This window comes from Capra hircus, chromosome 16 (assembly GCF_001704415.2).
Source record: "Capra hircus breed San Clemente chromosome 16, ASM170441v1, whole genome shotgun sequence".
Lineage (NCBI taxonomy): Eukaryota > Metazoa > Chordata > Mammalia > Artiodactyla > Bovidae > Capra > Capra hircus.
Genome location: NC_030823.1, coordinates 49,499,643 through 49,525,718, shown reverse-complemented (window position 1 = coordinate 49,525,718; position 26,076 = coordinate 49,499,643). Strand labels below are relative to the sequence as shown.

The window sequence follows — 26,076 nt, the reverse complement described above, 5'->3', positions numbered from 1 at the left end:
CACTGCTATATTTTAAATAGTTAACCAACAAGGACCAACTGTACAGCAAAGGGAACTCTCCTCAGTATTATGTAATAATCTAAATGGTAAAAGAACTTGAAAAAGAATAAGATACGTGTTTAGGTATAACTAAATCACTTTGCTGTACATATGAAACCAACAACATTGTTAATTAACTGTCAGTTCAGTTCAGTTCAGTCGCTCAGTTGTGTTCGACTCTTTGTGACCCCATGAATCGCAGCACGCCAGGCCTCCCTGTCCATCACCAACTCCCGGAGTTCACTCAAACTCACGTCCATCGAGTCAATGATGCCATCCAGCCACCTCATCCTCTGTCATCCCCTTCTTCTCCTGTCCCCAATCCCTCCCTGCATCAGGGTCTTTTCCAGTGAGTCAACTCTTCACATGAGATGGCCAAAGTACTGGAGTTTCAGCTTTAGCATCTTTCCTTCCAAAGAACACTCAGGATCTCCTTTAGAATGGACTGGTTGGATCTCCTTGCAGTCCAAGGGACTCTCAAGAATCTTCTCCAACACCACAGTTCAAAAGCATCAGTTCTTCGGCACTCAACTTTATAGTGCTAGGTCTTACATTTAGGCCATTAGTCAATTCTAATTTTTGTAGGTGGTGGGAAGTGAAGGTACAGCTTCATTCTTTTGCATGTGGCTAGCCAGTTGTCTGGCTTCTCAGGTGCCTCATAAAGAATCTGCACCAAGCAGGAGATGTGGGTTCAACCCCTGAGTAGGGAAGATACTCAGGAGAAGGAAATGGAAACCCACTCCAGTATTCTTGCCTGGGAAATCCCATGGATAAAGGAACCAGGTGAGCTACAGTCCATGGGGTCACAAAGAGTTGGACACAACTTAGTGACTAAACAACAACAGCCAGTTGCCCAGCATCATTTGTAGAAGAGGAAGTTTTTTCTGCATTGAATGGTCCTAGAACCCTTGGTGAAAACCAATTTACTATAGCTATATGTTAAATCCACTTGGTCCTACCCCATTCATCTCTGTTATCTGTCCTATGCTGTTTTGATCATATTAACTTTGTAAGTTTTGAGATAAGTATATCTTCCAACTGAAAAAGACATATTGTTTTGGCTATTCAGAGGCCCTTGCAATTACATGTGAATTTTAGGATCAATTTTTCCATTTATGCAAACAAAGAAAAAAAGGATATAGGAATCTTAATAGGGATCCCAGTGAATCTATGGACAGTTTTGGAGAGGTACTGCTCCCTTTCCAAAGCTTCCCAGGTGGCGCTAGTGGTAAAGAACCTGCCTGCCAGTGCAGAAGACATAAGAGACTCAGGTTCAAATTCTGGGTTTGGAAGATCCCCTGGAGGAGGGCATGGCAACCCACTCCAGTATCCTTGCCTGGAGAATCCCATGGATGGAGGAGCCTGGTGGGCTACAGTCCGTGGGGTAGCACAGAGTCAGACATGACTGAGCGACTAAGCATGAACACCCCTATACCAATATTGTCTTTCAATCCACAAATGTAGGATGGATGTCTTTGCATTTATTTTGATCTTCGTTAATTTCTTTCAGCAATCGTGTAGTTTCTGATGTCCTTTACTTCCTCGGTTGAATTGGTTCATAGGTATTTTATTCTTTTGAATGCTGCTATAAATGGACCTTTTCAGATTGTTCATCGTGATTGTATAGAAATATAACCCATTTTGCGTGTTGATTTTGTGTTCTGAAATTTTGTTAAATATGCTTATTAGCTGTAGTAGTTATGGGAGAATTATTTATGACTTTTCTATGGATGAGATCAAGTCACCTGTGAACACTGGTGGTTTTACTTCTGCCTTTCCAATTTGGTCGCCGTTTTTTCTTTCTTTCTTTTCTTTATTCTTTTAATTGCTTTGGTGAGAACTTCCAATACAATATTGGACAGAAGTGGTGAGAGGGCAGTTTATGTATTTGTATTCATGTTTTAAGTTTTACCACAAAGAACAAGGAAAGGACATCCAAAAGTCCACAAGCCATTCAGAAAAGTTGGACAATTATTAGAAAAGAGACAGAAAAAGCAAAAATTCTCTGTTTTATCATGGGACAGAGAAAAATGTGTCATTGTAACTTTTATTAAATATGAATATCTGTTTAACCCTATTTATTTATGTTCTCTTTTATATATGTCTTACATTTATGTATATTAAGAATATAAAATATTATTATACAGATTTTTATATAAAAAGTTAAAATAATAGACAAGATAAATTAATATACCAAGAATAACAAATCATAAAACATTGTTATGTTTAACACACATTTTTGTTTAATTAGTCCTACTATTAATTACTACTAATGCCATGTTAATTAGTCATTGCTATTCTGTTTTAAAATAGCATTTATGAGAATTGCCTGGTGGTCTAGTGTTTAGGATGCCCCATTAAGATCCCACAAGTCTGGAGAAGGAAATGGCAATCCACTCCAGCACTCTTGCCTGGAAAACACGATGGACGGAGGACCCTGATAGGCTACAGTCCATGGGGTCACAAAGAGTCAGACGCGACTGAGTGACTTCACTTCACTTCACTTCCCTGCCACACAGTTGTGTAACTGGTACCTGCTCTCAGGTCAAAGCTATGAGAAAAAGGAGGAAATTTTTTTAAAAAACAAGAGACTCACCTCTATATGGCTCATTTCTCAAAGTTTTGACTTCTCCTCACCATCTTTTGTTTAATTTCTAGATTTAGTTGCTTTTCATGTTGTGTTCAGAGTTGTAATTCATAAGAGAGAGGCTACAGTGGGCTATTCCACCTCGGAAAGAACTAGAAGCCTCACTTTTATTAATTTTTGAGTTATTTGATTAAAAATAAAAGTGTTCTGGCTTGTTCAACCTAATATCGAGTTCATTCTGGAGTCTCTTGTATAATGTCTTCTTTCAGATATTAAAGCAGATAGGATAATATTCCTTGAAATGTGATGGTTGGGGTGTTACATAGAAAGGTTGAGAACCACTTTCTGACAACCTATAATTCATCTTCAGTTAGTTATGGCCACGCTGTTAGCCAAAGGTCAGCAGAAACACATTCAACTGGCCACCTCACTAGGGCTTGGGCCAGTGCTGATTTTTTTTAAACGCTATTTTCAACGGGTTTAGCCTGTTAATTAATTAAAGAATTAACTTTTTCTTCTCCTGTTTTATGTATCTTAAGCCCTATTAGATTGCACTGTATGTATGCCCAGGGATATCAAGCAATCCTTAAAATAAATGAACAAAAATAATTAACACTTAAAAAAAAAAAAGATCCCACAAGTCTTACACTGTGGCCTAAATAAATAAAAGTAGCATTCATGTAACTGAGAAGTAAATAATGTCGATGAATATATAGTTTAAAAAACTCTTGTTTCTCATATTTTTATGTTAAGGTAACAACAGGTATTATACTGTATTATATAATTGTTTATTATGTACTTGGTACATATGTTGTTTTGTTTTGTTTTCTCTTTTGGATTTTAGTTCCCCAACCAGGGTTTGAACCCACACTTGGTAGTGAATGTAAGTAGTCCTAACCACTGGACCATCAGGGAATTCCCTATGTGCTGTTTTAGGTATTGCGCATGGTAGGAAACGTCACAGGGCTGGGTCCCTGGTTGGACAGCGAGAGGCTGGTCCTGGAGGTGGGAGCGAGCCTCAGGCACCACCCGGAGCAGAGGTCTCAGGGGGTATGCTTCTCTCTGGCCCGCGTATGGCCATGTAGGAGCCCTGAGAGAGTATCCAGGAAAGAGGATGGGAGGGGTCACCAGGGGACCCCACAAAGCTTGGGACAGACAGCAGCGCCTGCATGCAGAGACTGTGTCCCTCCTACCCCAGGGTGCCTGCCCCTCCCTGGAGGCAGGGTTCACTTCCCACTTCCACCTCCTCTTCTGCTTCTAGAAGGAACCTTCCCAGGCTTCACACGGGGGAGAAAGGGAACTGTCTCAGAGGAAACAGAAAAGATGGTCAACTCCAGGGGGTGGAGAATTCTTCAACCCCCTGGGCCTCTGGAGGTGTCCCAGGTGGTGAGCCCAGCCCACCAGTATCTGAGAACAGAGTCCCCAACCTCCTTTGTCTTTGAGTAGCTCCACCTGAAGCTGATCCATGTCCTCACTTTCCCAGCAGGTGGGCCAAGAAGTCCTGGTCAGGGGGATGTTGGCCATGGAGACTGCCCTCCTCCTTCTCCATGCTCAGCTCACAAGTGGGACATGAAGCTGGACAGAAGCCCCTGACAAGGATCCAAGAAAGAGAGTCAGATGGGGTCCCAAGTCCTGGGGACCCCTCCCAGGCCTATACCACCACTACTGAAGAGGGGAAAAGTCTGCAGCCTTTTAAAGCCACTTCAATTAGGTGGATTCCTGAAACTGTCAGTCGAGCTGCATCCCCCAGGGAAAGTTCCCGAGACAGCAGGGTGAGAGGAGACCAGAGTAGACACAGGACAGGAGCCTGGGTGGAAGTATCAGTACAGAACGCAAAAGAAAGGCCTTTAGAAATCTGTAATTGCAGTAAAATGGGGGGGGGGGGAGCTGTACTTGGGAAGGAACATCATCCATGAGAAAGTCAGAAAAAACCAACACGAACTCAGAGAGGTAAACAACCCAGCCATTCTCCACCTCTCTGCGGACAATGACCCCCATACTACAGTTTAACTCAATTTTTTAAAACCAAATGAATTAAGAGCTTTATTGATGTCACAGTATACTCAGGAATAATTGTAAAACATTACAGCTGAAAGAGAATGACCTGTTTATGATCTTGTCATGTGCTGTTTCCTTTGAAAAGAAAGTAATACAAAGAAATCCTATTGAGTAACTTGGAGCAGCATTTTGGGGAAAAGTACTATTTACAAATTTAAAAAATTATGATTTCACCTACACAGTCACTATGTTCCTCTATAATGAGACAAGCCCTTAAAGCTCATGTGACTTTGTTAACATCATGGCATTGTCATCACATAATTTATTGGTGTTTTCCATGAAGAGGGTTGATCATCCTGAACAGGACTGATCCCACTAAGGTTTCCATGCAGCTCATCAATTTTGCTACCATCTGGACTCCTTTTGGACTGGACCATTGGTCTGCCTGTCCCTCCAGCAACTGTCCTGCTCTGTCCTGACATCCTGTGTCACAGAATGGCCTGCGATTTCCTTTCAAGGCTGCTTCCCTTAGCCCTCTTCCTCCCTCTGATCCTTACACTAGACAGTTTGCTTTCACTCTACAAATAATAAATGTTGGAGAGGGTGTGGGGGGAAAGGAAACCCTTCTACAGTGTTGCTGCAGATGTAAGTTGTTGCAGCCACTGTGAAAAACAGTGTGGAGGTTCCTCAGGAAACTAAAAAGAGATTGCCATATGACCCAGCAATCCCACTTCTGGACATCTATCCAGAAAAACTCTAATCCAAAAAGGTACATGCATTATTCACAATAGCCAAGACATGAACACAATCCAAATGTCCATGGACCGATAAATGGATAAAGAAGATGTATATATACACAATGAAATACTTCTCAGCCATAAAAAAGTATGAAATAATGTCGTTTGCAGCAACATGAATATTCTTAGAGATTATTGTACTAAGTGAATTACGTCAGACAAAGACAGATACATGATATCACTCATGTGCGGAATCCAAAATATGGCACAAATGAACTTATCTACAAAACAAAAACAAACCCCCAGACATAGAGAACAGAGTTGTGGTTGCCAAGAGGGAGGGGCTGAAGGAAGGATGAAGTGGGAGTTTGGGGTTAGCGGATGCAAACTAGTATATATAGAATGGATAAAAAACAAGGTCCTAAGCAAGGCTATGGTTTTTCCAGTGGTCATGTATGGATGTGAGAGTTGGATCATAAATAAAGCTGAGCGCTGTAGAATTGATGCTTTTGAACTGTGGTGTTGGAGAAGACTCTTGAGAGTCCCTTGGACTGCAAGGAGATCCAACTAATCCATTCTGAAGGAGATCAGCCCTGGGATTTCTTTGGAAGGAATGATGCTGAAGCTGAAACTCCAGTACTTTGGGCACCTCATGCGAAGAGTTGACTCACTGGAAAAGACTGATGCTGGGAGGGATTGGGAGCAGGAGGAGAAGGGGACGAGAGAGGATGAGATGGCTGGATGGCATCACTGACTCAATGGAGGTGAGTCTGAGTGAACTCCGGGAGTTGGTGATGGACAGGGAGGCCTGGCGTGCTGCAATTCAAGGGGTCGCAAAGAGTCGGACACAACTGAGTGACTGAACTGAACTGAACTGAAGCATCACTGATGCTGAAGCTGAAACTCCAATACTTTGGCCACCTCATGTGAAGAGTTGACTCATTGGAAAAGACCCTGATGCTGGGAGGGATTGGGGGCAGGAGGAGAAGGGGTTGACAGAGGATGAGATGGCTGGATGGCATCACCGACTCTATGGATGTGAGTTTGTGTGAACTCCAGGAGTTGGTGATGGACAGGGAGGTCTGGCGTGCTGCGATTCATATGAACCAGTTTACTTCATAGATCAACAGTTTATTATAAAAAGATGTAACTCAGGGATGGCCAGATGGCACAGGTTAATGTAGGGCCAGGTGTATGGGACAGGCATGGAGCTTCCATGTTCTCTCTGGGCACAACATTCCCTGAATTTCTGTATGTTTACCAATCCAGAAGTGCTCCCAGCCCTATCCTTTGGGGTTTTTATGGGCATAACTGGTTAATTAGCCATTGGTGATTGAGCTCAATATTAAGCGCCCCTGCCACCCTCCCCAGAGGTCAGAGGGTGAGGCTGAGAGTCCCAACCATCTAATCACTTGGTTGGTTCCCCTGGCAACCAGCTCCCACCCCTAGGAGCTTTCCAAAGACCACATTGTTAAACTCAGGTGTGATGGAAAGAGGCATATTATGAATATCAAAATGCACCTATATGACTCTTCTGACTTAGCAAATTTAAGGGTTTTAGGAACAGTGTATCAGAAGCTAGGGTCAAAGACAAAATGACTATTTCTTATTATAAATAATATTATCAAAGAGCTTAATTAACAAAAATAAGGGATGAAAGGTAAATTTAAGAATATCTACTGGAGGGCTTCCTTGGTGGTCCAGTGGTTAAGAATCTACCTGCCAGTGCAGGGGACATGGGTTTGATCCCTAGTCTGGGAAGATCCCAAATGCTACTTGGGTCTTTCCTGGTAGCTCACTGGTAAAGAATCTGTCTGAAAAGTGTGAGACCCAGTTCAATCCCTGGGATGGGAAGATCCCCATCTGGGAGAAGGCAATGGCAACTCACTCCAGTATTCTTGCCTGGAGAATTCTAGGGACAGGGGAGCCGGTGGGCTACAGTCCATGGGGTCACAAAGAGCTGGACATGACTGAGCGACTAACACTCACTGGGAAGATCCCAAATGCCACAGCAACAAAGCCTCTGTGGCACAACTACTGAGCCCACATGCCAAGGGCCCATGCTCCATAACAACAGAAACCATCACAATGAGAAGCAGAGTGGCCACAGCTTGCTGCAATGAAGACCCAGTGCATCCAAAAGTATTAATAAATAAAACTTAAAAAAGAATATTTAACAGAAATAGAGGTAAACACTATGTGAGAACAGAAAATTAAAATTAGAGGTCCAGTCAGAATGTAAAAGGAATTTCATCAAGACAGAACATAGACTATGGAAGGGGCTTGTTCTTCACAAAGTTCCAAAATTAAAGGACATGAACATGTAGAACGGAGAGAACCACTGTGTGCACAGTACCATGAGCAAGGCCCACATCAAGGTATATTGTTGTGTTATTTGAAAACACCAAGAATAAAGATGTGATGAGAGAGTTGGACCATAAAGAAAGCTGAGTGCTGAAGAATTGATGACTTTGAACTGTGGTGTTGGAGAAGACTCTTGAGAGTCCCTTGGACTGCAAGGAGATCCAACCAGTCCATCCTAAAGGAAATCAGTCCTGAATATTCTTTGGAAGGATTGATGCTGAATCTGAAACTCCAATACTTTGGCCACCTGATGCAAAAAAAACCTGACTCATTGGAAAAGACCCTGATGCTGGGAAAGACTGAAGGCAGGAGGAGAAAGGGATGACAGAGGATGACAGTTGGATGGCATCACTGACTTGATGGACATGAATTTGAGCAAGCTCTGGGAGTTGGTGATGGACAGGGAAGCCTGGCATGCTGCAGCCCATGGGGTCGCAAAGAGTCGGACACTACTGAGCTACTGAACTGAACTGAACTGAACTGAACTGAAGGATAACGAGAAAATCCTAAAATCTTTCAGAGAGAACAAACATCACACACAAGTGGTGAGGAATCATAATGACTTTGACCTTTTACACAGCAGCCCTGGAAGCCAACAGCTAAAAACTATGACTTCAGAAAGTTTGAAGGAAAAGTATTTCTAATTTAGAATTCTATACCCTACCAAACTATCCATAGGTGATAAATAAGATAAACACATTTCAGACAAGCACTCTTCTCAGGAAGCTACTGCCTTCAGCAAAATAAGAGAGTAAACCACAAAGGAGTTCCAGGAAAAGGGAACCAGACAGGAGAAAGGCCAAAAGTCAGAAGGATGACAGCAGAGGAAGGGTCAAGAGGGCAGTGCTATGTAGTGGGTTGAGAATGCCATCAGTCTGGAGTGAAAAGGGGCTTCCAGAAATTAAACGGTTCTGATGTGTTTGAGCCTTTGGAAAATGTTATTGATAAGCAGGTGACAAAGAAAACTAGCCACATAAAATTCCAGGCACAAGAGAAATACTAGGTCACTATGAAGAGAAAGAGGATTTCCCTGGTGGCTCAATGATAAAGAAACTGCTTGCCAATGCAGGAGACACACGAATTCAAATCCTGGGTCAGGAAGATCTCCTAGAGGAGGAAATGGCAATGCACTCAAATATTCTTGCCTGGAAAATACCATGGACAGAGGAGCCGAGTAGGCTACAGTTCATGAGGTCCCAAAGAGTCCGAGACAACTTAGTGACCAAAACAAATGAAGAGAAAGAAGAGGAGGAGGTGTGGTTTTTACGCCCTCATTGTGAACAGTCGTGAAAATGTAGGGGTGGGGTGAGGTGGGCAGAGAATTGTTTGGAGAGCATGCTTCTCCTTGACCTTAATGGGAAGTCCATAGAAATGTCTAAATTTATTTTATGTTTTTTACTTTTTATAAAGTAGTCACAAATATATTTATTACTTATTTGGCTGCACTGGGTCTTATGTGGGCAAGTGGGATCCATTTTCCTGAGCAGGTATCAAACCTGGGCCTCTGCATTAGGAGCGTGGAGTCTTAGCCACTGGATGATCAGGTTCAGTTCAGTTCAGTTCAGTCGTGTCTGACTCTTTGCCACCCCATGGACTGCAGCACACCAGGCTTCCCTGTCCATCACCAACTCCCAGAGTTTGCTCAAACTCATGTCCATCGAGTTGGTGATGCCATCCAACCATTTCATCCTCTGTTGTCCCATTCTCCTGCTGCCTTCAATCTTTCCCAGCATCAGGGTCTTTTCCAATGAGTCTGTTCTTCGCATCAGGTGGCCAAAGGATTGGAGCTTCAGATTCAGCATCAGTCCTTCCAATGAACATTCAGGACTGATTTCCTTTAGGATGGACTGGTTGGATCTCCTTGTAGTCCAAGGGACTCTGAAGAGTCTTCTCCAACACCACAGTTCAAATGCATCAATTCTTCAGTACTCAGCTTTATTTATGATCCAACTCTCACATCCATACATGACTACTGGAAAAACTATAGCTTTGACTAGGCGGACCTTTGTCAGCAAAGTAATGTCTCTGCTTTTTAATATGCTGTCTAGGTTTGCCATGGCTTTTCTTCCAAGGAGCAAGCATCTTTTAATTTCATGGCTGCAGTCAACATCTACAGTGATCCTAGAGCCCAATAAAGTCAAGTCTGTCACAGTTTCCACTGTTTCCCCATCTATTTGCCATGAAGTGATGGGACCAGATGCCATGATCTTTGTTTTTTGAATGCTGAGTTTTAAGCCAGCTTTTTCACTCTCCTCTTTCACTTTCAGAAGAGGCTTTTCAGTTCCTCTTTACTTTCTGCCATAAAGGTAGTGTCATCTGCATATTTGAGGTTATTGTTGTTTCTCTGGGCAATCTTGTTTCCAGGTTGTGCTTCATTCAGCCCAGCATTTCACATGATGTACTCCATGTGTAAGTTAAGTAAGCAGGGTGACAGTATATAACCTTGACATACTCCTTTCCCAATTTGGAACCAGTCCGTTGTTACATGTACAGTTCTCATGGTTGCTTCTTGACCTGAATACAGATTTCTCACGAAACAGGTAAGGTGGTATGGTATTCCCACCTCTTTAAGAATTTTCCATAAAAAAGATCTTCATGACCCAGATAACCACGATGGTGTGATTACTCACTTAGAGACAGACATCCTGGAGTCTGAAGTCAGGTGGGCCTTGACTTCAAAGGCTTTGGCATAGTCAATAAAGCAGGAGTAGATATTTTTCTGAAACTCTCTTGATTTTTCAATAATCCAATGGATGTTGGCAAGTTGATCTCTGCTTCCTCTGCCTTTTCTAAATCCAGCTTGAACATCTGGAAGTTCTCGGTTCATGTACTGTTGAAGCCTTGATTGAAGAATTTTGAGCATTACTTTCCTAGCGTGTGAGATGAGTGCAATTGTGCGGTAGTCTGAACATTTTTTGGCATTGCCTTTCTTTGGAATTGGAATGAAAACTGACCCTTTCCAGTCCTGTGGCCACTGTTGAGTTTTCCAAATTTGCCGGGATATTGAGTGCAGCACTTTGACAGCATTATCTTTTAGGACTTGAAATAGTTCCACTGAAATTCCATCACTTCCACTAGCTTTGTGTGTAGTGATGCCTCCTAAGGCCCTCCTGACTTCAGACTCCAGGATGTCTGGCTCTAAGTGAGTCATCACACCACCGTGGTTATCTGGGTCATGAAGATCTTTTTTGTATGGTTCTGTGTATTCTTGCCACTTTTCCTTAATATCTTCTGCTTCTGTTAGGTCCACACTGTTTTTGTCCTTTATTGTGCCTGTCTTTACATGAAACATTCCCTTAGTATCTCTCATTTTCTTAAAGAGATCTCTAGTCTTTCCCATTCTGTTGTTTTCATCTCTTTCTTTGCATTGATCACTGAGGAAGGCTTTCTCATATCTCCTTGCTATTCTTTGGAATTCTGCATTCAAATGGGTGCATCTTTCCTTTTCTCCTTTGCCTTTCGCTTCTCTTCTTTTCTCAGCTATTTGTAAGGCCTCCTCAGACAACCATTTTGCTTTTATGCATTTCTTTTTCTTGGGGATGGTCTTGATCACTGCCTCCTGTACAATGTCACGAACCTCCATCCATAGTTCTTCAAGCATTCTATCAGATATAATCCCTTGAATCTATTTGTCACTTCCACTGTATAATTAACCATAAGGGATTTGATTTAGGTCATACCGGAATGGTAGGCTTCAGTCCATGGGGTCTTGAAGAGTCGGACAGGACTGAGTGACTTCACTTTCACTTTTCACTTTCATGCATTGGAGAAGGAAATGGCAACCCACTCCAGTGTTCTTGCCTGGAGAATCCCTAGGATGGGGGAGCCTGGTGGGCTGCTGTCTATGGAGTCGCACAGAGTCGGACACGACTGAAGCGACTTAGCAGCAGCAGCAGCAGCTACAAGGGCTTGTAGGTCATCATAGAAGACCCGTTTAACTTCAGCTTCTTCAGCATTAGTGGCTGGGGCATAGACTTGGATTACTGTCATATTGAATGGTTTGCTTAGAAACAAACAGATCATTCTGTCATTTTTGAGATGGTACCCAAATATTGAATTTCAGACTCTTTTGTTGACTATGAGGTCTACTCCATTTCTTCTAAGGGCTTCTTGCCCACAGTAGCAGTTATAATGGTCATCTGAATTAAACTTGCCCATTCTAGTCCATTTTAGGTCACTGATTCCCAAAATGTTCATGTACACTCTTGCCATCTTCTATTTGATCACTTCCAGTTTAGCTTGATTCATGCGTTAACATTCCAGGTTCCTATGCAATATTGTTCTTTACAGCATCAGACTTTACTTCCACCACTAGTCACATCCACAACTGGCCGTTGTTTTCGCTTTGGACCATCAGAGAAGTCCCCAAAATGTCTTAAATTTAATACATCAAAAACCAGTCTTCTCTGGCTGAGAAACGTACAGGTTTGTGTCAGAAGAAAAGCTATTACAAGGGTTGGAAGTATTTGCCTCTGGGGGAGACTGGCATGAGACAGCTGTTTTACACTGTCTTCATTTATGCGAGAATTAAAACCACACACACACAAACCATGCACTGGCGTAACTCTGATTTTAAAATATATCAAGTAAAAAAAGTTGCGAAAACGCCTCATCTCTACACCCAGAAGGCTCAGCAAACCGTCTCCACAGCAACCCAAACCGTCTCCGAAACCAGCTGCGCCACGTAGGGCCGGGCGAGGGTGACGCACTTCCGCCTCTGGTCCCGCCCCTCTGCCGTAGGGGCGTGGTCGTCTGGTACCCTCTTTCCCGGCGTACGCGTGCGCACTCTTCGGAAGCCCGGGGCTTGGGTGCCAGTGTCCGTATGCCCCGCTGGCCGCGGCCCCACGCGTTTAGAGGCGGGAGAATTGCCGTAGTTTGCAGTCTGTATTCGTTTCACAACGTGTGCACACGTCAAACGCGAGAGCGGACCCGAAATATTCTCCCGGAAGCAAGGCTGGCGGCTCCCCTCCCTGTCGGGGCGGGGCTAGGGCCGTAGCTCAGCCCTCACTCCCCTTACGTCACGGCTCTGCTGGTTCTCCTGGGAGTTGTGGTTCGGACCCGCCCCCCGGCCGTGGTCCCAGGGGGCTGCGGACTACGGGTCCCGGCAGGCCTCGCGTTGGCCCCTGAGCCCCTGGCGCCGGGGGCTTTGGGCAGCCTCAGCCAGTGGACTTCGGCGCTGCGCGGCACAGCTGAGCACCTGGCAGGTTGGCTGGCTCAGAGCAGGCTAGCTCGCGGGCTGGCCGTCGCACACACTGAGGCCGCAGCCGACCGACTGACAGACTCGGCGCTTCTCAGGCCCCCGGAGCCTAGGCGCAGAGCGGCCCGGACGCAAACTTCCGGGCAAGTGGAAGGGTCGACAGGGCCACCAGGCCCGGGGTCGGCAGCGGCGGGGGCCCGGGGCGGTTTCCCGAGAAAGGTGACGAACGACAGGGGCGGGACGGACCCGAGCGAGTGAGGAAGGGGTCACTTTCAGTGTGGGCGCCCGGCTCAGCCTGTCCAGCCCCGCCCCCCAGCAGGCCAGCTGCTGGATCCAAGGCGCAGCGCTGGGCGCTGACGTCGGCTGAGCCGGGTCTGCCAGCCCTCCGGTTCCTACTCCGGCGGCCCTAGACCCTCGGAGCCCTGCAGGGTAGGAGGCAGGCCCTTCGGGCAGCTCTGGTGTCGTGAGCGTGGGCAGTGCATGGGCGTGTAGACAAACCAGCGAGGCGCTGATTGTGCGTCTTGGCATCCCCCCCGCCGCCGCAGGGTCGGATGGCTCAGGGCTTGAGCCGAAGGTTAAAGGCCAGCCCCCAAGTCTCCAGGCTTCAGGGCTGCAGCCCACCTGTATGTAGGCGGGCAGGGGCGACTGGACAGCTAGATAAGAGAGCTCTTGAGGGGCTCAGATCTTGTCTGATGCCACTTCAGAGAGGTTTTGCTTGTTTTTGAATGTGTCTAGGGTGTTGGGGTGTGAATAATCCTGCCTCTCTTCTTCTGAGCTCAGAACCAATAGAGAAAATAAGTAAAGGTGCCAGACAGGCTCCTGGTGGGCCTCAGTGGGGCAGGGGTTGCAGGAGCGTTGCAGTGGAAGCACTGGCACACCAGGTCGTTCCTGGCGCGTCCTCTCCTCTTGCCTTTCCCTCTGGCCTGTTGCTCCAGGTGCAACAAGTATCTGAATGTCATGCTCCAGTCCAAGACTGGCCCTGTGCAGTGGTTGGGTGGTGATTGCCCTTGCCTGAGGGCTTCTGTTTGGGTCACCAGAATTAGGGTGATGGCTGCCTTCTACTTCCTTTAGGCCTTCTTCCAGCAGGTGACTGACAGGCCAGACTCCCTGGCCACTCAGGATGTCCACCTCGGCCTCAGCCAGAGCTGCCACATGACCCGAGCCTGTGATTCGCCAAGTCTTGCCAGTTGACTGTGCCACATGTGGTGCGGATTTAAACACCGTCATTAGACCAGCCAGAGGTGCCCAGAAAGGAGTGGCAGCCTCTGGTGGCCAGCATCGGCACCCAAGTTGATTCTTCTCAATAAAGACAGTTTACCAACTTCCTAGCTAAATGGGATTTACTCTTTGCAGCTTTGTTAAGTTTTTTTCATAAAATAATCAAAATAGTGCAAATATTTTATTTCTGTACGTCTAAACGTGTGCTTTAGAAATACTTCTGCCTTCCAAAGAGAAACTAGTAAACCAATAGAGCAGACCCAGGTGTCCACCCATTTGGTTGAGATGGTAAATGCTAAAAGTGTAAGACTGCCTTTTAAAACCCATTTTTCCCCAGACCTGCTGACTTTCTACCTGTTTGGTTTGCTGTGCTCTGTGTCAGCATGGATTCCAATCTCCAACAGGAAATCTTGGTGGCTGAGCAAACGTGTGACCTGAGAAACAGCAGCTAAGCATTTGGGATGCTGACAAGAGGCTGGTGTATACACTAAGGTAAGTGCCAGCTGCTCATGCCCTGAGTGCCTCTGTGTTTGTTCGCGCTTGGCCGTGTCCAACTCTTGGAGACCCCACGAACTGCTGGTCATCAGGCACCTCTGTCCATGAAGTTTTCCAGGCAAGAATACTGGAGTGGGTTGCCATTTCCTACTCCAGGGGACCTTCTCCACTAAGGGATAGAACCCCCATCTCCTGTGTCTCCTGCATTGGCAGGAGGATTCTTTACCATTGCACCACTTGGGAAACCCTCAGGGTCATCATAAACCTTTGCAGCGACACCGTTTGGGGGTTCTGATGCCGCCAGACGCCTGGGTTGTACGCTCTGAGGAAGATGTCAGAGTACAGTGTTTCTGCCAAAAGGAGAAAAAGGAAGAGCTCTCTGGGTGAATTTCTCACTGAAACAAGAGTTCCCTTCCTCCCTATCCTCTCCCTTCCCCTGACCCTGGTCCATTCTCCACTTGCCATCCCCTCCCTTCACACCCTGGGAGACCTTCTGAGGTGAGATAGTGAGCCCTAATAGTGGGGACCTGGAGGTCACATGGAGCACAAATGGCCATCTCCTGGGTCCTGGTGACAACGACGACAAAGACCAGGCAGGGAGGCAGGTGGCAGAGTAGCAGAGAGGCCTGGAGAGCCTCTGGGCTGCTTCACAGGGGTCCTACAATGCTGTGCCTGAGCATTGAGGTCTGGGAGCCAGGAGGGCAAGCAGGGGGCATTGTTGGGGGGCCCTGCTCAGACCCACCTGGGGTAATGCCAGGCTGGATGGAGGTGCTGAGGCACAGGACCCACTTGGGCACCCGGGGTGGAGTGTGGAGGGGAGGACTGCTCTTCTCTGTCCACTGTCCTTCAGGGGCACTGGTCTGAGCAGGAGGAAGCCCGAGGCTCAGCGTGTCCCTTCAGCTCTGTCCCCCATGGGCTATTGGGCTCCCAGGGCACATACTTAGGGAGCGTGGCAGGTTGCTGGCCAGCACTGGAGAACTGTCTGGGTGTGCTATAAACAGGGATGTGCACACGACAGGTGCTGGTCAGAGGCACTTCTTGTGACAGGCTGGACTTTGCTGGTGACCTAGTGGAGCCACTGCTGGCTGAGACTTGGTCCTCTTTTCCCACAGACCTTGCTGGGCACCTTCCACTCCTGACCATTCTCTGCCCATCCCCCTGTGGGCAGAACCAGGCACTGGCCACAGCTGCTCTCCTACTTAAGATGTCCAATCACCCTAAGTCTTGTTGGAGACAAGGCCAGTGCCAGTGGATGCCAGCCCATGGCCAGTGGATCTGTAGGCCTACAGGAAGGGTTGGTGCAGCGGCCGGCGAGGTGGGCTGAGAGGCTGGGCTCACAGGCTACAGAATAACTGTGGTGCTGATCTTGGGAGAACGTCCTTTCCTGCCCCTTTATCTCAAACCAGGGCCAGTTTCTGGGCCTTGCAGGTGGCATGTCCCCTGCAAGCAGGCACTCTCGCTGCCTATCTGCCCACACTTGTTTGGGTATGTGGTTGCCTTGCTGACTAGCTCAGCAGGGGGCAGCTCAGCACTGCCCAGGAGCCATGGCAATCCTGGAGGCTCCCAGCGGAAGGAGGGCCTGTGCCCTGAAGGGCAGCACCTCCTCTCTGCCACTGGGCCACTGACTCAGGCTGGGCTGCCCTGCCCGCTTGCACTTGAGTGGCAGCTGCTGACAGACGCCAGGCAGGAGGCAGAGGCCACACGTGAACAGCCCTCTGACGAGGCAGCAGCCCACAGGCCCTGCCCTTGTCTGGGGCTCACTGGCACCCAAGAGCCACAGGCATTCTCATGTGGGCTTCTCGCTGTGGCTAGCAGGACAGAAAAGCCCTGGTGCCTCCTCTTCAGTGGGTCCAGAGGCAAAGGGGGGAGGGTGGCTGGAGGGCAGTGGGAGCAGGAGGCCGTACAGCCCCTGTGGGGCAGCCGTCCAGGTGAAGGAGCAGCAGGGTGTTTTGCTGAGACTGGGCATCGAGTTCGAAAGACTCGTCATTTCAGATGGTCCACCTGTATCTGGAAGCCCTGGCGGTCCTGGGCGGGGTGAGGGAGTAGGCACAGGCACCTGTAGGGATGGGGGAGGACTCACAGAAGGCTGAGCTGGCTGAGTAGTTCATACCACTGAGAATCTGAGGATCATTCACTTGGACTCTAGGCTGGGTGTGGCCCAGGAGCCTTGCGCTGTAGGCAGTGCCCCTCCCCTGCATACCCTGTGCCAGGCGCTGGCCTACAGGTTAGACTGGACAGAGGGTGGCCGTCAGGTGACCTGTGGGCTCAGGCCTGGGATGCTGATTGTTGGGCTGTGGTTGGAGGGGGTGGTCCAGGTGCAGGGGTGATGTGTGGGTTTCCTTCCCTGTTGCTGGCTGAGCCTTGGGCTGGCCTGGCGGGCTATGGCTGCTCTGGGCCACTGGGCACTAGAGGGAGCAAATATACCCCAGCAGGCCTCTGGGCCTCCTCTGGCCTTCCAGGAGCCACAGGAAGTGCAATGAGTTTCGTTCAGGGATCCAGGCCTGCATCTTCCCCGGCCTTGGGGCCCTCATGCTGGAGAGGCAGCCTCCAGAGATGGAGGGGTGACTGCTCCCTTACTGTCCTGGGGCCCTGAAATCCCTCCCTCTTCATTACTGTTTTGGAGGGCCCCGAGTCCCCTCCCACTTCAGGTCCTGTTGCTTTAAACTCTTGGGGGTTGTTCAAATCCATTGATGTTAAACCAATTTTATTGAGAAATCACATAATACCAGGAGGCACAGGTCATGAGTGATCCAGCTTTGCAAAGTGAACACACATGTAATTGGCACCCAGATGAAGAAATAGCATGTCCCTGGTTCCGAGCCCCCATGACTGGCTCAGCCACAGTCTCCCTGCCTCTGGCGCCATGGCTTGGCTTGTTCTGCTTGTGAGCTTCCTGTCGGTGGGGTCAGGTGCCCGGCTCCTCTCCTTCAGCGTCCGTTTGTGAGCTCTGCTGTGTAGTGTGGTGGGTCGTGCTCCCTTGAAAGTAAATCTTGTCAGGACCTGGTTCACCCTTGAGCCTGCAAGGTGGGCACTGCTGTGAGTAGTGCCACCTCCGTCAGGGCCTGCCTGGGGTGGCCAGGCCACACCTCTCAGAAGAAGGCCCAGCAGTGAGGCCCGAGTGACGGTGCAGCACTGCTCACCAGGCTGTGGGTCGCATCAGCCCCCCAGTGTGCTAGGTGCTGGAGGCACCTGTCCCAGGGTTTTCCTGTTTTCGGTCAGATAGTCTGCTTTGTGCATGAGGTCAGCAGGCTCACTCTGGGTACACGGTCTTTGTGCCTCTCCATTCTTAAGTGCCGGCCAGTGTTTCTTCGGAAAGTTTTGTCTTACCTTGCGTGTTGTTGTCTGCAGTCCTAGTGGGCCCCCCTGCCCCCACCCCATGCCAGCCACCCAGAACCTGATCTGCTGGCCTGGAGACCTCCTGACCAGATCCTATTCCCTGGTCCCTGGGGATCTGCAGTCCCATCACCAGGACTGCCCCCACACTACTGCTGCAGCCCCACATAGCTGCTGGAGGAGGGGAGCTGGGGGAGGCTCCCTTTCCAGAGAGGTGTCCCACCTGCCCTCCAGCCCCAGGGCATTCCTGCGTGCCCCTCCCCCACACTGGTTTCCGCCTCTCCCTGGCAGTCCTCTGGTGTGACCTCGTGTGGCTTTCTCCATGTGCCCCGATGGTCCCCTCTCCCCGCAGGTCTCCACCATGGACCCAGACCCCCAAGCGGGCGTGCAGGTGGGCATGCGCGTGGTGCGCGGCGTGGACTGGAAGTGGGGCCAGCAGGACGGCGGCGAGGGCGGCGTGGGCACGGTGGTGGAGCTCGGCCGCCACGGCAGCCCTTCGACCCCCGACCGCACAGTGGTCGTGCAGTGGGACCACGGCACCCGCACCAACTACCGCGCAGGCTACCAGGGCGCACACGACCTGCTGCTCTATGACAACGCCCAAATCGGTGCGGGGCTGGGGGCGGGGCTGGGGCGGAACTGGGGTGGGGGCGGGGCCAGCAGCGCCCCTGACGCTGCGCCCTGCAGGTGTCCGCCACCCCAACATCATCTGCGACTGCTGCAAGAAGCACGGGCTGCGGGGCATGCGCTGGAAATGCCGTATCTGCTTCGACTACGATCTCTGCACGCAATGCTACATGCACAACAAGCACGACCTGGCCCACGCCTTCGAGCGCTACGAGACGGCCCACTCGCGCCCGTGAGTCCCCCCGGCCGTCCCCATGTCCCACCCCACCTGCAAGCGTCCAGGGCCTCCTGAGAATGCCTCTGACACACGACGAGCCTTGGTCCGGGACAGCTGGAGCTGCCTCCTGCTGACTGCTCTGCTGCAGGTCAAGTCTGTCCTGAGCCATTTCCTGGAGGAGTGACCAGGGTGACGATCACCCCAGGGGCCTGGGCATTGACACCAGCCCCCACCCCCTACAGAAGGCGACTGTGTCCACCTAGCAGGTCCGCGGAGGTCGGTGCTGTGGATGGGGCCTCCTCTCACCCTGTCCCCTCCTCTGGCCAGGCTCTCCCTGGCCCCCCAGTGCTGCCTGACCGGGGCTCTGAGAGTGGCCTGCGTGGGGTGTGCTGCTTGCATCTGCTGTGGTCAGGAGGGCCCACGCTAGGGCGGATGGGCGGCCAGAGGTGCACCCCTGCCACCCGCACTGTTGCCTTCGCCTCCTCGACACCCCCACCCGTGGAGGGGAGGGATGTGCTGGCTAGCGAGGAAGCTGGGAGCAGCCATCCGACACCTCTGGCCAGGCCTGCCTTCCTCACGCCCGTGTTTCCCACATGCTGAACCCTCCCCAGGCCAGGCCGGGTGCTGAGCTCTGGGCATAGCTCTGACAGGATATCTAGCTCTCCAGGAGGTGGCAGATGTGGTGTGACCACACACAGGAACCATGCGGTGAGGGTGGACCTAGAGCACCCATCCAACCTGGTGCCATGAAAGGTCCCTGGAGGGAACCAGTCAGCAGCCCCACTCAAGATCCAGTGTGAAGGGCACTGGCCTGGGGGGCCTGCAGTTCCAGGGGAAGAGACTTGGGGGCGGGAATGGGGAGCAGGGCTGGCAGAGCATAGGGCCTGCTCCTGGCACCACTGCCCTTCATGGCCTGGGACCTACTCTGTTTCCCGTAGGGTCATGCTGAGTCCCCGCCAGGGCCTCCCAAGGATCCCGTTAAGGGGCATCTTCCAGGGGGCGAAGGTGGTTCGGGGCCCCGACTGGGAGTGGGGCTCACAGGATGGTGAGTGGGGGCCAGGGGGTAAGGTGGGGGGCTCATAGGATGGTGAGTGAGAGGGCAGGGAGGTGGGGGTTTCACAGGATGTTGAGTGGGGTGGTGGTAAGGTGGGGGGTCGGTTGCTGCCAGCTGTGGCTCATCCTCGTGGTGTGGGTTTGCCCTGCTGGTGGGGCCACTGTCTCCCAGGAGGAGAAGGGAAGCCAGGCCGAGTAGTGGACATCCGTGGCTGGGACGTGGAGACAGGCCGGAGCGTGGCCAGTGTGACATGGGCTGATGGCACCACCAACGTGTATCGTGTGGGCCACAAGGGCAAGGTGGACCTCAAGTGTGTGGGCGAGGCAGCTGGCGGCTTCTACTACAGGGAGCACCTCCCAAGGCTTGGTATGGGCAGGCCGTCCACCACGTGCCCCGCCCCCCTCATTTGCCCTCCGTCCTGCCCTGGGCCTGGGGGTGGTCTCTGCAGTCGCTGAGGTGAGCGGTGCAGGCAGAAGGAACTGCCTGAGCCAGGCCTGCTGCACCCCCCACCCCCAGGCAAGCCTGCAGAGCTGCAGCGCAGGGTCAGTGCTGATGGCCAGCCCTTCCAGCGTGGGGACAAGGTCAAGTGTCTGCTGGACACAGACGTGCTGAGGGAGATGCAGGAAGGCCACGGCGGGTGGAACCCCCGGATGGCCAAGGTGAGATGCCCCACCTGGTGAGTTCCCGTGCCCACCCTCCCCATGTCCTCTGGCCCCCTGCCCTCCTGCTCCACCTGGCCACCGCCTCCATGACCCGCCACAGTTTATCGGACAGACGGGCACCGTGCACCGCATCACAGACCGTGGGGACGTGCGTGTGCAGTTCAGCCACGAGACCCGCTGGACCTTCCATCCTGGGGCTCTCACCAAGGTGCATGGGGGGGCTTAGCTGAGCCCCTTCTGCTCACTTCTGCACCCCCTTTCATGTACCCGCTTGGCCCTGGGTGTGCCTTCCTCTGGCCCTGAAGGACGAGGTCAGGGCCTGGTGGGTCTGAAGGGGATTCAGTCCAGGGAGAGGGACCTAGATGTGAAGGGGAGGCCCCAGGCATTGTTGGAAGTGGGGGCAAACCAGGCCCCATTGTGTGTCTGGGCCAGGGGAGCCTCACAGGCCGCAGGTGGCATGGTTAGGCAGAGTTCCTAGAATGCTCCTGTGGGTGTCGCCTGAAGGGTGGGAAGGCCCCTTAGGACAGGGGTGGACCCTGGATCAGGGTGGTGGGGCATGGTGAAAGCTGTTTGAGAAGCAGTATTTCTCAGAAGCAGGAGGGAGGAGGTGGAGGGCAGGTGGCAGAGCATCCGGTGACGGGCCCTGGACAGAATGTGGAGCCAGCACTCAGCTCGAGTTGGGGACACCTGGGGCATGTGGGCCTTCAAGGAGGGGCTGTGGCGGGGTCACAGGACAGGTGGTTTATACAGTGAGTTCTGTCTGTGCAGGTGAGGGCACAGGTGTGGAGAAAGTTGCCAGGGAAGGTTTGGGGTGCGGGAGGAGCAGCCACTGGCTGCACCATGTTCAGGCTCTGCCCCCAGTCATCCTGGCGCCCTTCCTCCAAGCTGGGCTGGGCTGGTCTTGGCCGTACTGCCTGCCCCCTCATCAGCCCGTGGTCAGGCCTGCCCCAGCCTGAACACCCCTGAGCTGACTCTGGCCGTCACCCCCGCGGCTTGGAGGCTGGGCCGGCAGGGCTGTCCTGGTCACCTGTCACCCTTATTGGGTGAGACTCTGGTTGTGTTTTCAGGCAGGGGCTGGGGTCCTGGTGAGGTGGAGCTGAACGAGGGTGGGGGCCTTCCTGCTCTCTGACCCTGGGCAACCATGCCTGCTGGGGCCCCTCACGTGCTTCTTTTGTGCTCCTCTGTCACTCAGCAAAACTCCTGCTTGGTGGGTGAGGTGGTGCGGGTTATCGACGACCTTGACACGGTGAAGCGGCTGCAGGCTGGCCATGGGGAGTGGACCGATGACATGGCTCCTGTGAGTCCCCCACCCCTACCTCCATGCCCATCATACTAACCCCTCGGAGGCACGCCTGTGACCCCACCCTCTCCTCATTCAGGCTCTGGGCCGCATTGGGAGAGTGCTGAAGGTTTTTGGAGACGGGAACGTGGGTGTGCTGGTCAGTGGAAAGCTGTGGACCTTCAGCCCCTCCTGCCTGGTGGCCTACCGGCCTGAGGAAGATGCCAACCTGGACGTAGCTGGGCGAGCCCGGGAGAACAAAAGTGAGGGCATCCAGTGAGCAGCTGGTTGGGCCAGGGCTGCCCTGGCCACCACTGACCCTCAACCCCATCCTCCCCAGGCTCCCTGAGTGTTGTCCTGGACAAGCTTCGAGCCCAGAAGAGTGACCTGGAGCACCCAGGGAGGTTGGTGGTGGAGGTGGCTCTGGGCAACATGGCCCGGGCTCTGGACCTGCTGCGGCGGCACCCGGAACAGGCGAGCCCGAGACCTGCCTCCCGGCCCAGGCAGCCCCAGCGAGGGGGCTGAGGGCCAGGGACTGACCCTCTGCCTCTCCTGGCAGGTGGACACCAAGAATCAGGGCAGGACTGCCCTGCAGATGGCTGCCTACCTAGGCCAGGTGGAGCTGGTGCGGCTGCTACTGCAGGCTCAGGCGGGCGTTGACCTGCCAGATGACGAGGGCAACACGGCACTGCACTACGCCGCCCTGGGGTGAGGCCCGGCCAAAGTGCAAGGGGGCTGGGCCTGCAGGTCCAGCCGGCGGGCACATCGCCCCTCCTGCTTCCTCTCCTGCCAGGAACCAGCCCGAGGCTGCCCAGGTGCTCTTGAGCTCGGGTTGTGGGGCCAATGCTCTGAACAGCACTCGGAGCTCAGCACTGCATGTGGCCGTGCAGAGGGGCTTCCTGGAGGTGGTGAAGGTCCTCTGTGAGCGTGGCTGTGACGTCAACCTGCCTGTGAGTGCTGGGTCCCCTGGCTCTGGCCCTGGGGTCAAGGAGGTTATGGCTGAGACCTCCTTGCCAAGTGATCACTGGCCTACCACTGGCAGGATGCCCATGCTGACACACCCCTGCACTGCGCCATCTCGGCGGGCACTGGTGCCAGCGGCATTGTGGAGGTCCTCACCGAGGTGCCAGGCATCGACGTCACTGCCACCAACAGCCAGGGCTTCACCCTGCTGCACCATGCATCCCTCAAAGGCCACACACTGTGAGTTTGGGGTGACACACAGGTCCTGCTGTGCCACTGGGCCACCCTTGGTCACCCCTTGACCCCAGAGGCATCTCCCTGCTCCCACAGAGCTGTCAGGAGGATTCTGGCGCGGGCCCGGCAGCTGGTGGACGCCAAGAAGGAGGATGGGTTCACGGCACTGCACCTGGCCGCCTTCAACAACCACGGGGAGGTGGCACAGGTTCTCATCCAAGAGGTGTGGACAGAGTCCCATGGGCTGCGGACTGGGGTGTCAGGGCCCCCCACGGTCCCTGGGTTGAGCCCGTGCCCACCCCTCCCCAGGGCCACTGTGATGTGAACGCTCGCAACCGTAAGCTGCAATCCCCGCTGCACCTGGCTGTGCAGCAGGCCCACGTGGGGCTGGTGCCACTGCTGGTGGACGCTGGCTGCAGCGTCAACGCCGAGGACGAGGAGGGGGACACGGCTCTGCACGTGGCCCTGCAGCGCCACCAGCTGCTGCCTCTGGTAGCTGATGGGGGTGCAGGGGACCCGGGTCCCCTGCAGTTGCTGTCCAGGGTGAGGAAACGTGACTCTGGGTGCTGGGGAGGGGGCACATAACTGGGCCACAGGCTCCTTTGCCCTCTTCGCCCTCAGGATGGCGGGACCAGGCCTCGTAGGGCAGGCATTCTGGGCCACAGTGGTTCTGCGACCCTGGTCACCACTGCCGGCCCAGTGTTCCTGAGATTCTGACCATCTGGGGAGAGGGAGTGGGGTCTAGTGTTGGTCTCCATGCCACCAGCTGCCTAGTGGGGCCCTTTGCCTCCGGCTCCAGGGGCCTCAGGGGGCAGGTGCTCAGGCCTCTGCAGCCAGATAGCAGCGGAGGCTCCCTTCAGACCAGCTTCCCAGGCGCTCGCCCTCACGTGACAGCGTCTGTCCCGCCATCCAGCTACAGGCCTCGGGCCTTCCAGGCAGTGCGGAGCTGACGGCGGGCACGGCGATAGCCTACTTCTTAGCGCTGGAGGGCGCTGACCTGAGCTACGCCAACCATCGCGGCCGGAGCCCCCTGGACCTGGCTGCCGAGGGTCGCCTGCTCAAAGCCCTGCAGGGCTGTGCTCAGCGCTTCCGGTGAGCCGGCGGGGCGGGGGGCGGGCTCGAAACTCCGGGCCCTTTCAAGACCCCTGTCCCCACGCAGGGAGCGGCAGGCTTGCGGCGGTGGCAGCGGGGGCTCGGCCCAGGGCCCAAGACTGGTGCTCAGTGCTCCGAACACTGTGACCAACCTGCATGTGGCCGCGCCGACGGGGCCTGAGGCCGCTGAGTGCCTAGTGTGCTCAGAGCTGGCGCTGCTGGTGCTGTTCTCGCCCTGCCAGCATCGCACAGTGTGTGAGGGTGAGTGCGGGGTGGGGAGGGGGCGCGGCAGCCAGGCTGGACGGCCCCTCACTCAACCGTGCCCTCCCCCCCGCAGAGTGCGCGCGCAGGATGAAGAAATGCATCAGGTGCCAGGTGGTCATCAGCAAGAAGCTGCGCCCAGGTGGGGCCCGGGGCCCGGCGCCCGCCCCGCCCTGCCCCGCTGCCCCCAGGTGTGGGCTGCTGCACTGGCTCGCGGCCCCGCCCGCTGTCCACGGCCCCGCCCCTTGTGGCTCACATCTCTGTTCGAGGTTCTCTCGCAAGACCTCAGCCCCGACCCCCCGCCCCTGACCTGGACCTCTTCCGCAGACGGCACGGAGGTGGTCAGCGCGGCCCCCGCGCCCGGCCCACCGAGGCAGTTGGTGGAGGAGCTGCAGAGCCGCTACCGGCAGATGGAGGAGCGCATCACCTGCCCGATTTGCATCGACAGCCACATCCGCCTCGTGTTCCAGTGCGGCCACGGCGCGTGCGCGCCCTGTGGCGCAGCGCTCAGCGCCTGCCCCATCTGCCGCCAGCCCATCCGCGATCGCATCCAGATCTTCGTGTAGCCGGCGCGCCCCCCCCCCCCCGCCCCTTTCCGGGGCCATGCCCTGCAGCCGCCCTCGCAAGCCCTTTCTCTGTGTTTTATAAAAAGATTGCTGGACTTTGTGCCTGGTTGCCTGTCTGGGGCGGGGCCGTGCAGGTCCCCCAACCGGGGACCGTTCTGACTGCACCCCTTACACCGTTGGCCCAGCGCTGGGTTCTGCGCTTTGGCCAGAGGCCTTACAGGGCCTCTTTCCGATCCGTATTCTGCCCTTCTTCCCAGGACTCACGGGTCCAGAGTGCTGCCCGCACCCTGGCCAGAAAGAACGGGGCCCGTGCTTGTGGTGTCGTCCGGGGGTACTGAGTGGACCGAAACCCCAGCAGTAGCCACCTCCTGGCTCCTTGGGGTGGGCTACAGAGACGCGTTTTGGCTAAAGCAGGACAAGGTTTCGCAGCAGGCTGTGCGGTCCTGGCTAAGTGGGGAGTTGGGCGAGGCCTCCGGTTTCAAGCCAGGAGCCCCGGCAGGGTCCCAGGACCGCTGAGCGTGGGAGGCGGAATACGGATTTGGGGAGAGGGTAGGACACAGGAAAGAGAGGCTCGGTGTGTTGGCTCGAACTTAGTCATGAAGTGGGAGAAGGGGGACTGCCCTCGTCTGGACCCAGCGGCCGGGCGCTTTCCAAGAACCACCAAAATGCTCCCCTGGAGCCTCAAGGCTGCGCGCCAGCCACTTGGCGCTGACCCTGCTGGCCCGGCGCGCCACTGTCACTCTGGGCTCAAAGCCTGGATGGAGAATGGGGAGGGCCCCCACCCCCGGCCTCCTCTGGCTGGGCGCCTCTCCACTCGGAGCAATTCCCCCAGTCCCCATCCCGTCTCCCCTCCCGCAGTCCGCTCCGCCCCGGCGGGCCTGCCGCCCGGCCCTGGATCCTGGTTCCCCCAGCCCAGAGGCGCCCTCACCTCCCCTCAGCCTAGCTCGGCTCCCCAGCCAGGCGCAGCCTGAAAGCCGTCCCGTCGAGTCTTTTGCTCTCAGGACACCCGGCCCCCAGCCCCTACCCAGAACTTCGGTCCTGCTTGCGCGCCGCAGGGAGCGCCTAGTGCAGATTCCTGGCCCCCTATGGCCCCCACCCTCGCACCTTGTGCGCTTTCCCTGTCGCCCGCCAGGTCCTCCCGCTGGCCCCGGCA

General features: G+C 53.5%; 1 protein-coding gene across 10 annotated transcripts; it reads left to right on the top strand.

Annotated features, from left to right (window-relative positions):
* On the top strand, nt 12,746-25,276 carry MIB2 (mindbomb E3 ubiquitin protein ligase 2). 10 transcript variants are annotated; one of them, XM_018060513.1, is made up of 20 exons: nt 12,746-13,065; nt 14,478-14,632; nt 18,321-18,576; nt 18,656-18,827; nt 18,961-19,078; nt 19,751-19,857; nt 20,038-20,232; nt 20,383-20,525; nt 20,629-20,736; nt 21,721-21,825; nt 21,908-22,070; nt 22,148-22,281; nt 22,367-22,515; nt 22,601-22,757; nt 22,850-23,010; nt 23,101-23,227; nt 23,314-23,547; nt 23,918-24,096; nt 24,164-24,499; nt 24,685-25,276. In XM_018060513.1, the coding sequence occupies exons 3-20, from the start codon at nt 18,559-18,561 to the stop codon at nt 25,259-25,261; spliced, it is 3,183 nt and encodes a 1,060-aa protein (XP_017916002.1). In that variant the 5' UTR covers nt 12,746-13,065; nt 14,478-14,632; nt 18,321-18,558; the 3' UTR covers nt 25,262-25,276. The 10 variants fall into 10 exon arrangements, with proteins under 10 accessions (XP_017916002.1, XP_017915997.1, XP_017915998.1 ...); XM_018060508.1 differs by lacking the exon at nt 18,961-19,078 and having other exon boundaries at nt 12,748-13,065; XM_018060509.1 differs by lacking the exon at nt 18,961-19,078 and having other exon boundaries at nt 12,748-13,141; nt 14,545-14,632.

Bases quoted from the DNA above. Each gene is read 5' to 3' on its own strand.
- MIB2 (XM_018060508.1), top strand. From the start codon at position 18,330: ATGGACCCAGACCCCCAAGCGGGCGTGCAGGTGGGCATGCGCGTGGTG. The intron at 18,577-18,655 runs GTGCGGGGCTGG...TGCGCCCTGCAG, and splicing joins CTATGACAACGCCCAAATCG to GTGTCCGCCACCCCAACATC. The intron at 24,097-24,163 runs GTGAGCCGGCGG...GTCCCCACGCAG, and splicing joins GGCTGTGCTCAGCGCTTCCG to GGAGCGGCAGGCTTGCGGCG.